General features: G+C 30.6%; 1 protein-coding gene across 4 annotated transcripts in view; it reads left to right on the top strand.

The window, feature by feature from the left end:
• The window catches only part of LRRIQ1 (leucine rich repeats and IQ motif containing 1), a 228,833-nt gene that overhangs the window by 44,308 nt on the left and 171,828 nt on the right, over positions 1-12,697 (top strand). For all 4 annotated transcript variants that reach the window (XM_059186458.1, XM_059186461.1, XM_059186459.1 and 1 more), the window contains 3 exons: positions 4,587-4,780; positions 5,293-5,420; positions 11,416-11,489. In XM_059186458.1, coding sequence (XP_059042441.1) covers positions 4,587-4,780; positions 5,293-5,420; positions 11,416-11,489 — 396 coding nt within the window. The remainder of the gene's footprint in view (positions 1-4,586; positions 4,781-5,292; positions 5,421-11,415; positions 11,490-12,697) is intronic.

Consider the following 12,697-nt stretch of genomic DNA (forward strand, 5'->3'; position numbering starts at 1 on the left):
ACATTCTAATGATATTAATTTTTTAATTCATGAGTACAGAATGTCTTTCCAATTATTTGTCTTCATAAATTCCTTTCATTAGTGTCTTATAGTTTTCAATATATAGATCTTTCACCTCCTTGATTAAATTTATTCTTTGGAATTTTATTTTATTTTTTGATGCAGTTATAAATGGGATTTAAAAAAAATTTCTTGCATAGTTGCTCTCTTTTCAGATTGTTTTCTGCCATTTAAAAGAACTCTACTGTAATATTGTTTTGTAATTTTTTCAGTTCACGATAAATTGTTAACATTTTTACATGTTATAATTTAAAAAATAGTAGTTGAGTAGATAAACTAAGAGATATTTGAGGAGAGATTCTGTCTATATTATTTTTCTATTTCCATGTGGACATAAACACAGGGCTGAAACTAATAGAATGGATCTCTGATGAATTTTAAATTACGAGTAAAGCTTGTTTTGCAAAAATAGATTTTGATATTTTTAGTAGAAATGTGGAAAATATAAATATTTTTATATGTGTTTATGTAAGCTACTCTGTTTATTTCAAAAAAATCACAGAAAATTTTGTCATATACCTGTATTAAGAAAATAAAACTGTAAAAAACAGCTCACACCTAAATAGAAATACAAAAATCTTTGAGGAATAACAAATATAAAATGGTAAACAAAAATGTCCTTCTATATATAAGATAAATTTATATGAAAGAACAAAGTAATCAAAATAGGAAATCACTTGAAATAAATGTGGTAACTCTTCAGCCATTGTGCTTACTTTTCCTATATAAATAAGTGTATTTAGGGTAAAGTTTAATTAAAAAAAGTTTAGGTAGTTAACTAAGTAAAGTTTAACTAAACAGTAGATAAACTTTAATAGTATCTGTCATTATTACAGTACGTATAAAAAGATAAGCTCTAGGCATGTAATTTTTATTAACATTAAATAAACAGCTACCACTTTAGTGCTGCTTTTGAGATGATGCAGACATAACTTTAACCACTACTGAAGTCAAACATCAATTTGAATTTTTAAAAAGTACCATGATTTAGGGGTGCCTGGATGGCTCAGTGGGTTAAAGCCTCTGCCTTCGACTCAGGTCGTGATTCCAGGGTCCTGAGATCGAGTCCCACATTGGGCTATCTGCTCAGCGGGGAGCCTGTTTCCTCTTCTCTGCTGGACTCTCTGTCTACTTATGATCGCTGTCTGTCAAATAAATAAATAAAATCTTAAAAAAGAATGTTTAAAAAAATAGTACCATGATTTATAAAATAAGCACTTGTTGAAATATATTAACATATGTAAAATAATCTTATGATGAACAAAAACAAAAATCATCCCTATGTGAATACTGGTTGGGAACACTCCTTTTCAGTCAATTTTTCTACAAACAGTTTACTAAGATGGGACATACTTAAAAACTCAAAAGCATTGTTAAACAATAGAGCACGAGTGCATATGAAACTGTTTTGACTTCAGAATTTTAGACTGGCTTCTCAAGCTAAAGATGATAAAATGATCTCCTTTATACTAACATCTCCACCTTCCAGTTGCTAGTTATATTCTTGCTTAGTAAATTTTTAAAACATGTGCTTTTGATTCATGTATTTCAGACAACATTAACTTTTTAAGAAAATAAAATAAATTAGAATATTTATACTTTTCACAATCTCCTTTTCCTCCCACAATTATTATTCACATCGGGATTTATGACTTTATTATGTACATATCCTTTAGTGGCATTAGATCTATATGACAATGGGTTAGTACCAGTGCCAGTGCTTTTTACAACTGTTCCTTTCATCCTCTGCTTATCTGGATTACCAGTTCATTAGCTCTTTTCAAATCTTATTTTTCAAAGAAAGATGGATCCTATTATCCCTGAATTCTTTCACATTTGAGAATATCTGTCAGTTGCCTTCATTCTTGAATGAGAAGAAAGCTGTGTGTTCTATTTTTAGGTAACACTTCACTTGGTACTTTGTGACCTTGCTTCACTGCATACATGGTATTATGTATTGCTATTGCAAGTAAGAGGCTAACTTGATTTTCTGTCCTTAAAACTGAGTTCTATGAAGATACCTGAATAATACTCCTTGTCCTTAGTCAGTAACTTAACCAAGAAACATCTTATAGTCAATAAATCCACATAAAATTGCTTTGGAATATAATGTACCTTTCAAACTACAGATTAAGTTATTTCTTATTTCTGGAAAATTTTGGTTTTCATATATTTGAAAACTTTTTTGTTTTGGTTCTATTTTTCAATCATAGATGATCCATATTTTGGTTGAGTTTGTCTTTCATGTCTATTATTATTTAATTAATTTAATCTATGTCTTTTTATTTTTGGATTTCTTCATATTTTATTCTCAGTGTGATGATCTCTTTTTTTTATAGGCAATCCAAGCTGTAGCTCTCTGTTAATATACAATGTTATTTTGAAATTATTTATTAGTTCTGTCATGGTGTTATTTTGGTCCATTTGTTTACCTATATCTGTTATTTTAATATCTTTGAATTCTTGTTACATTAAATTTCTTTAAATATCCTTCTATTGCCCAAAGTATTTTCAACATATTTTCTTCTTTCTCATATTTTCTTTCAAATAGAATCTTTACTGTATTAGTTATATATTGTGAAGCAAAGTACCCTAAAACAGCAATCTAAAATAACAAACACTTTGCGTATTTTCTTTGGATCAGGAATCTTTGGTGGCTTAACTGGGTGGTTATGTCTCAGGATCTCTCAAGAGGTTGCAGTCGAGCTGTCATCCAGGATTAGCTAATATATACTATTGTATGAAATATTCTATTTTTAATAACTTGGAATTGATAATGTATAATATATAATATATATAAGACAGTTGATTCTGTTATTTAAACTTAGTCAACTATCTTATTGGGCAGAACTATTCGCTCCTTGAATAATAACAGATGACAATTTTTTTCTAAGTCATTTGCTTTTTTTCTAAGTCACTTTTTTCTAAGTCACTTGCTATTTTACATTACAGGAAAATACCAGGACATCAATCCTAGAAAAGAACTTAAAAAATGTAAAATTACATCCTAAATTTAAATTTAAGTCCCTCTCTTCTATGGATCTTTCTATGTATTTTCCTAGATAATGTGTAATTTATCATTATAAGAAAATTAACTCTTTAGCATAAAAATGTATTCCTTTTATACAGAATAAGCATCCATAATATTAAGTTCTTTTGACTCAAACTATTAGAAACACTGCAATTTTGAAATATAATTTTTCTTCAATGTATCTCTATGAAATATTGGTACAATACACTCAATTCTATTATCTAAACTTTTAAAATGTGATACAGCAATAAGTTTTCTTGTGAAATCTTGGTAATATTACTTGATTCTTCTTTTTATTTCTCCATTTTCATATAAGCCAACTGTTTGCCCTTTCCTTCTGTAAGTTACAATGTATAATCAAAAGAACAAGCCTTGAGTTAATGCCTTAAATTTCTCCAGGATAAATTCATTACATAAGTTCTGGATATTGTTTTTATACATTAATTATGTTTCTTTCAAGATTATCTTTCAGTTTTTTTCAAATAACCTTTTTTGGCCAAAAAACTCATGTTTATTCCAACATTTAATCGAATAAAATATTTTGGGGCTCAACAAGAAAATCACAATGAAGCTTGATTCTCCAAGGTCAGGCTCAATGACTCCCATATGTACAACACTCACTGAAGACAGTCTGCTTACCAGTACCTACCTTAGAACTTAAACCTTATTTCCAGTTTCTAGAACTGCCTATTTCATGTAATAGTGTGGTACCTAAAGGTATCATATCTAGTCCAATATTCAATCTAAGTAACATTTTCTAGATTTTTAATATCTTTCATGAAATATTTACAGACTTCCTCAGCATTTCTTTCCAGTGCTAATTCCTGATGGCTTACTTGAACAACCTTCTCAGTTTTTTCCCTTATAAGTGCTGAGCTATAGACGAAGATTCCTCTGGTATTTTTTATATAGTATCATATTGGTTTTAACCTTATCTGGGCAATAAGGAGGATACATGTGTCAATCTTGAAATACCTGAAGAATATGTTAATATTTCATTGTTGTTAATATGGTTGCACCTACTTCACTTGGGAATTTAAGATAGCTATCTCGATGGGATGGTAGGAAAATAGCATTCCAACATTATATATTCAACTTTAAGGAAGTAATCAAACTTCAAAGACCCTGAAACTGAATTGGAAACTTTTTTTTTTTTTAAAGAAAACAAGTCCTTCTATTTCTCCCTTGTTCTGTTGCCTTTTGAAAATAAAACATTCAAAAAAAAAATAAAACATTCAGTGCCCACCCAATGTATACTTTGTAGTATTTTGTTCAGTTTTCAATTGGTATATAACTATGTCATTCAAAAATGTATCTTTTAGGTACAAGTTTAAAAAGGAATACTTTTTACACTTACACATTTTTAACAAGAATAGGGGCTAAATCTTTATTTGTAATTAGAAAGATTGGAAAATAGGTACAATTAATTAGAAATTGCATCTTAGATTCTAGAAGAATGTTTGACATAAGTGATCTTAGAAAATTTTTATTCCAGGTGGTTTAGAATCTTTGAGGAATCTTCAACAACTAATTGTGGATCACAATCAGTTAATTAGTACAAAAGGTCTTTGTGATACTTCTACCATTATATACCTGGACTGCTCACATAATCATCTAACTAAAGTTGAAGGTATTGAAAACTGTGGATTGCTCCAGGTACTGAAGTTACAGGGAAATTATCTAAGTGAGGTAATTTCTTTGAATTATTGGTGTCTGTGATTAATACAACATTTTTCTTTTGATAGAAAAAATTAAAAGGAACTTTAATTTTTCTTTGTTTTTTGTTTATCATCTGTATGTGACTTCCAGTTTACTTAAAACTGTCACATACTTATCTCTGTTAAAAAAAGTTCAACATAGAATATTTTGTAAAATAATTTAACGTAAGTTTTTCACAACAATAAAATAAATCACAATTTTCAGTTCTATTTTCATATGTAAGTGGAGCCAAATGTATCTGTAATGAAATTCTAAATAAAATTTACCATGAAGTAACTTTTATTTAAGAAATTCTAATTATAAAGTTAATTCTTATAAATTTTATTCATCCTAAAATTCTCATAACATTATACTTTGATTTAGATATACAGTTTAACAGACTATACCTTTTGTTAGTTTTAATAGGTTTTATGTTTTTAAATTTTGTTGAATGACAAAAATATTTTACTTAATATAAGCTAATGACCCAAATTTAAATATAGCTTCCATCCTTGGAGAATCATGTTCTACTAAGAGAATTGCACTTGGATGATAACAGCATTTCAACTGTGGAAGCACTTTCTTCCTATTGGCTGCCTTTACTACAGAAACTGACTATCTCTCAAAACAGGTAAAAACAAACTGCATAAGCACTAAATGCATTGAATGACTGAAGTAAATGCTTGATCTTCACAACAAGTAGAAATGTTATTAGATTTTACCAGCAATTCAGTGGAAGTGCATCACAATAAATTAGTACATAAATTAAAAATATATCTTTATAGGATTTGAAAAAGTAGTATATTGGCAAACCCTCAAATTTTAGTAGAATTTTAACTGTCACTTATCCTACTCATTTTGTTACTTCTCAAAGACATACTTGTAGAAATCTCCCAGAGCTAGTTTGTTTATATTTGTAAAGAATATAGTCCTTGGAAAATGCAGGAGGTAGTTAATTTAATTCAGAAGGATGTCTCATTCTCTCAAGTGGTATTTATTAAGTCCTGGAAGAACGATTTTTAATCTGCTCTCAACTTGCATGTCTTTGTAACTGTTAAGATTGATTTAAATTCGATTTCCCTAAGGATATAAAGTAACACTTAAAAAAATACCTTAATGTTAAACTGAGATGGGTACCTGACACAGAAGATTCATTTGAAACCACCAAACATCTGGATCTTTGCAGAGAATAACTGTCTAAAACCAAAACAGGAGCACAGTATGTGTATGTCTCCCTCTGCTTAATATTTTATTGAAACCTATTCACTCTAATATGATTAATTTGTTCATCAAAGGCACGTGGAGTAGAGGAAAGAAACCACCTTTAACAAGAAATTGCTTTTTTGAGTTCTACAACTCTTACAGAACAAGTGAACAAGTATAACCCGATTTTAATGCATACTTTTTTTTTCCTAAAAGAACCATAAAATTTTCTCACAATCTCTCCACAGTAGTGCTCATCCATTGAGCAGGTATGGGCCAAATGATTTAACTTCCACCTATTAAACTATTCCACTATTTGACAAAGCAAAAACTGCAACTGTATTCAAATATTCCCTCAAGTTATTTCAATGATCTAACATATGAAAGTTGATTTGGTTTTAAAAGGGGTCTTTATTGTAGAGCCAGCTCTATCAGATAACACTGTTTAAATAATTTGGGCATCCACAAACCTATTGGATCTTTTTACAATATTTTCCAGGTAAGAAACACAATTTCAATAGAAATGCTTATCTCTGGTTTGGACATATGCAATAAATCACTCAGTAACTGACATACCTCATACATTTTATAGAAGTGGATCTCAAGCCACATTACTGAGCAAAAATAATATTAAAAGAGATTAGAAAATATTCAAATCAATACCATTTTTTTGAGAAATAATGCCTTTAATTTCTTTGGACAATTTAAACTATCAAAGAAATCTTTTAATAGTTAAAATTAGTACTAGTTGATAGACTTTTGCCCTATCAGTCTGATAGGACTTATTTCCCATATCAATCTGATACGACTAAGAATTAGATCAACTAGATCACTAGACATTTCTTTGGGGTACTTAATCCGAATAATCCTTATTTGTAAGTTGACATTTGCTTAACCTTGCAACATTTGGATATTGATGTCATGTTTTCTATTTGGGGGAGCATAGAACTAAGTAATATATGTCCTTAGCATAAAAAAAAACTCTTAAGGGTTGCCTGAATGGTGCAGTGGATTCAGCATTCGACTCTTGGTTTCAGCGCAGGTTGTGATCTCAGGGTCTTAAGATCGAGGCCTGCATGGAGCTCCATGCTCAAGGGTGAGTCTGCTTGAGACTCTCTCTCCCTGTGCCCATTCCCCATCCCTGTTTTTTCTCTCTCTCTCCCTCTCAGTTGAATAAATAAATCATTAAAAAATTATTAAAAATGCAAGAATGAAAGAACTTAATCTTTTGAATTTTACTATGTAAAAAAGAAGTCAATTTATTATATAATAATATATGGTATTTTTAATTTTTAAAAATTTTTAAAAATTTTTAATTTTTTAAATAAACATATAATGTATTATTAGCCCCAGGGGTAACAGGTCTCTGAATCGCCAGGTTTACACACTTCACAGAACTCACCATATCACACACCCTCCCCAATGTCCATAATCCCACTACCCTCTCCCCCTCTTCCTCCCAGCAACCCTCAGTTTGTTTTGTGACAGTAAGAGTCTCTTATGGTTTGTCTCCCTCCTGATCCCATCTCGTTTCATTTATTCTTTTCCTACCCGCCAAGCCCCCCACGTTGCTTCTCCACTTCCTCATATCAGGGAGATCTTATGATAGTTGTCTTTCTCTGATTCACTTATTTCAATAAGCATAATACCCTCTGGTTCCATCCACGTTGTTGCAAATGGCAAGATTTCATTTCTTTTGATGGCTGCATTGTATTCCATTGTATATATACACCACATCTTCTTTATCCATTCATCTGTTGATGGACAGCTAGGTTCTTTCCATAGTTTGGCTGTTGTGGACATTGCTGCTATAGACACTAAATTTTTTAAGAATACTGTCATTTAAATATATTCTTTATGGTCTCTCATAGTTCTTTGCACATTTAATTTTCTATCATTTCTTTTAAGATTTTATATATTTGACAGAGAGAGATCACATGTAGGCAGAGGAGGCAGACAGAGAGAGAGAGAGGGAAGCAGGCTCCCTGCTGAGCAGGGAAATATGATTGATAGAAATGGACATAGAGAGTAGTAAAATCATTTCTTGAAATCATAGTGTAAAAATGATCTTCAACCTTGGGATTTTTCACAATAAGCTAATACCATTAACTATAGGAATTATCCATTGTACATTAAGATTTTATATGTGCATTGACTTTTTCAAACTATATCGGCTTTGGTAAAACTCAGGATCAGCAACTCTGAATGCTGAATCTACAACTTACCAGTCAGTTGACCCTTGAATAACTCTGTTCGTACTACCAGAGCCTGGGTTTTTTATTTACATGTAAAAGGGGTAGTAATACCTATCTTATCTATTTGATGGAATACCAAATATTGATCCAAAAGGAAAATATATGTCAATACATTTTGCACACCTCAGATGAGTTTTATAAATGTGATATTTGGATTTGTGATTGGTGTGTCTTTTAAATTGTATATATTTTTCTTTTAATTTCTGATACTTTCGTCACAAGAAAGAAATTATGTGTCCATATGTTTTTTCCCCTCAAAGTGAAATATAATAAAGAATGATACTAAATTTTTTAAGAATACTGTCATTTGCAATTGTTTGAAATCCATGTTTCATCTTGACTTCTGTTTTAAATTTTCATTAGGACATATGACTGTTTTAAGTTTGACTCTGCGGAGTCCTAACTGGAAGACTCTTGGCTTTATGTCTTTCTACTTCCAGTGAGACTCTAAGTAGTCTAAGTAGGAGCAGAAAGTGAAAACTATTACCCATTGGCTGCTCATTGTACAAATCTTTTGCTTTTTGTCGTCTTTGAAATTTATATCTTTTTTATGCCCAGGGCTAATGTGACAAGGTCAAATGGTATTAGGTTTTCACTAATGTCCTTTGTCTTTCTGGTTTGAATTTTCTTGGAAAAAAATATACACAGATTGTCAGTAAAAGGAAAAGTTCTAGAGATTTAAAAAAAAGAATTCTACTATTAGGTTTCTACCTTCCTAATGAATAGTCATAAAGGTGAATGAATAGCTAGTTTTCTAGATCAAAATTTTATTAAAAAGAAAAAGAACATGATTCTAAAAGAATGGTTATCTGAAAAGATAAAATTTTAATGTAAAATATTTTGTCAAACCAAATATTTCTTTACTTGGATTGATTGTTGAAAAGAGAATTTTATTTTTAATTCTGTGACTTCATTGGTTATTTTACTGGTTGTCTTCATATAACCTATATGTTACCTATACTTTGCCATATATAACTTACTGGTTAAAACCATGAAATCATCTGAAAAAAAGAGGAAAACTCTTGACCTGTTTATCTTTCAAAACCTTTTTAGTAGAAGGACAAAGATTTAGTATTAGAAAATTAATTAAAGCTACAAAACAAGTAAGAATTTTCTTCTTGATAAATGTATTAGGATTATATTGAAAAACTTAAATTTCTTACTTATAATAATAATGATCCAAAATATGCCCGAGTAGGAAAATCATAAAACTAGGACTTAAATTCATTAATTATGTATCAACAAAACTTTAATTTTCCTTTCTCCCTTCCTTCCCTCCTTGCCTCCCTCACTTCCTTCCTTCTTTCTTTTTCAGCGTACATGTGACATTTCAGTAAATTTTACTATTTGGTAGTATATATAAAAATAATGAAAAAATGTAACGCCAATATTTTATCATTTTTTTCTTTTATTACCTTGGGTGTTTTCCTCCTAGAGATTGTATTTACAAAGTGGTGTTGTGTAGGTTTGATATAAATAGTAATATTGTATTTAGGTTTAACTACAGTCAGAGAGAACTTTTTCCAGTTTCATTATTTGGTCTGGTTTTCATGGGTCGTTCTATCTCTCTGCTAATGCAGAGCAGGACAGTAGAAGAAAGGAGTCAAGGTTAGTACCAGGGTTAGTTTTGTGCCAGACCCCATGAGGCTTCCCTGTCACAGTATTATTCTATAAGCTTCTGACCTCAGAATAATAGATTTTCTTTTTTCATGACAGGGAGATGCTAGAAATAAAGATATAAAAGTATCTGCCAGGAGAACTAGAACGACAGCATAAAAAACAAGAAAACAAAAGAAGTAGAAATTAATGCGTACTTTTTTTTTTTTCCTTTGGTACCAGAAATATTCTGTAGTTGAGGCATATTTTGAACTGTATGGAGTTCCAACATTTAGAGGGGTGGGGTTGATTCAAGAGACGTGTGATTGTTACAAGATTATATTTGAAGCAAAGGAATTTTTCTGTTGTTTAAAGATTTAGAAGGCTTGGCTTAATTTTTATTTCCAAATAGCTATGGTAATGGGATATTATATTACAGAATAAGTGTAGATTTGTCTTAGTTGGAAATGCACATCAAACTAAATTAATTTTTCCTTCATGGCTTTTATTCCCAATGATGTGAATATTTTGAATATCACTTACATTCCTTGCTTGTATTTGGGTTCTTAATGACAATTATATCTTAGAAAATGTTAGAAACTTTTAAAAAGTAGGAGGAAAAGTCAGTATTACTAGAATTTAAATATATATGCATTAATAATAAGTATTATTTTAAAATATTAGCATATTTCTGCCAAACTTGCTTATTCTATCTATATAAACTATTTTCTATTATTACATTCCTTAGAAGCTTCTTTCTTTTTTTTTTTTTTAAGATTTTATTTATTTATTTGACAGAGAGAGATCACAAGTAGGCAGAGAGACAGGCAGAGAGAGAGAGAGGAGGGGGTAAGCCGGCTCCCTGCTGAGCAGAGAGCCTGATGTGGTACTCAATCCCAGGATCCTGCGATCATGACCTGAGCCAAAGACAGAGGCTTAACACATTGAACCAGCCAGGCGGCCCTGGAAGCATATTTCTAACTTAGAAATAATCTTAGTGTAACTTTGGATACTTGTAGTACTTAAAATACTTTCAATCTGGTATACAAAAAATTTTTTTAATTAAAAATAAAACTAGTAACTCTAAGCTGTTACACTGTCAAAAAGTGAAAAATATATATTTTTAAATTTTTATCTCTTAATGGTTTTAGTTTTGTGCTTGAGCCAGGAAACATTATTAAGATAATATAAATTCTCTATAAATTAGGCCTTTTATAAAAGCAAAACAAAATCAATAACAATAAAAAATATATTTATTTTTATTTAAATAGCCAGTAAACATTAAACTCGATGATATTGGTCATTGAAATTGAAAGTCCATGGTAATTTCCCTTTAAAAATGAATATAAGTCTTCCATTATAGAATAAATACTTGGAATTTTATAATTACTACATTTTTAATTAGTACTTAATGTCATAATTGTATTTTATTGTATAATTATATATGTATATAATTACATACAATTGAATATTATCACATGCTTGTGTTAGTAAATATGTTATTATGTATTTACATCATAATAAGGACATTCCTATTTAAAATTTTTATGAATTTTATTTCTTTGTTTTCAGCTTGACCAAAATCATACCGCTTTTTCATTTTGTTTCTTTGGAAAAACTAGATGTCAGCAACAATTGTCTTTCTGGTAAGTTTAGAAAAATAGATAATTTTTAATAAGTATGTAATGAGCTTTTGAGTTTCTTTTCCAAATGTGGTAAGGGAGTTGTTTTGGATAGATGTGTTAATGGCACTTACAAATAACATATCCATACAATAAGGCATAGATGAGGAAAAATTTATCCTGCACACTCTTAAGATATTAGGCTAGGCCTAAGAATTAAACTGATACAACACATATTTAGAAAAAAAGAATACTTGTTATTTTTTTTCTCCGCAGTTTTGTTTGTATATATTTTTCTTGCCCTCTACTTCCTTCAAAGGCATTGTAAAATCGTCCCATTAAATTTCTTTCCACTTTTAAAATTGTATTATTGGGGCACCTGGGTGGCTCAGTCAGTTAAGTGTCTGCCTTCAGCTCAGGTCACGATGATCCCAGGGTCCTGCCTGCTTCTCCCACTCCCTCTGCTGCTCCCCCTGCTTGCACTCTCTCTCTCCCTCTCTCAGTGTCAAACAAACAAACAAACAAATAAATAAGATCTTTTTTTTTTTAAGATTTTATTTATTTATTTGAGAAAGAGAGTGAGAGAGAGCATGAGAGGGAGGAAGGTCAGAGAAAGAAGCAGACTCTCCATGAAGGTGGGAGCCTGACGCAGGACTTGATCCCGGGACTCCAGGATTATGACCTTGGCCGAAGGCAGTCACTGAACCAACTGAGCCACCCAGGTGCCCTAAATAAAATCTTTAAAACAAATAAAATAAAATCACATTATTTCCATATCTTTCTGGTATATCTGGGCAAATACCACAATGATATTTTCATTTGAATTCATGTATCTTTTACCTGTGAAGTAAATAGCCTAATGAAGATGAGTAAATTAATTTGTCTAACTTGTTGGCTCCTAACATGTACAAACACCCATTAAAAGTTTATTAACTTAAAGAATGATCAACTGATTTAACTGGCCAGTCCCTCCCTAAATTTACACATCTCAGTTTTCAGTCAGTCCCCTCATGGAAACAATCATAGTTCTAAATTTGTCACCGTAGGTTAACTTCATATTTTGCTTTTATTGCTTCTTTCGGTGTTAGATTTAAAAAAATCATCAGTTTACCACCTGTGTTTTATTCTCTGAGTTTTATGGTTTCAGGTCTTATGTTCAAGTCTTCAACCCATTTTGAGTTAATATTTGTATATGGTGTAAGACAATGGTCAAGTTTCATGTTTTGTATGTG

Source organism: Mustela lutreola, chromosome 8, assembly GCF_030435805.1.
Source record: "Mustela lutreola isolate mMusLut2 chromosome 8, mMusLut2.pri, whole genome shotgun sequence".
NCBI lineage: Eukaryota > Metazoa > Chordata > Mammalia > Carnivora > Mustelidae > Mustela > Mustela lutreola.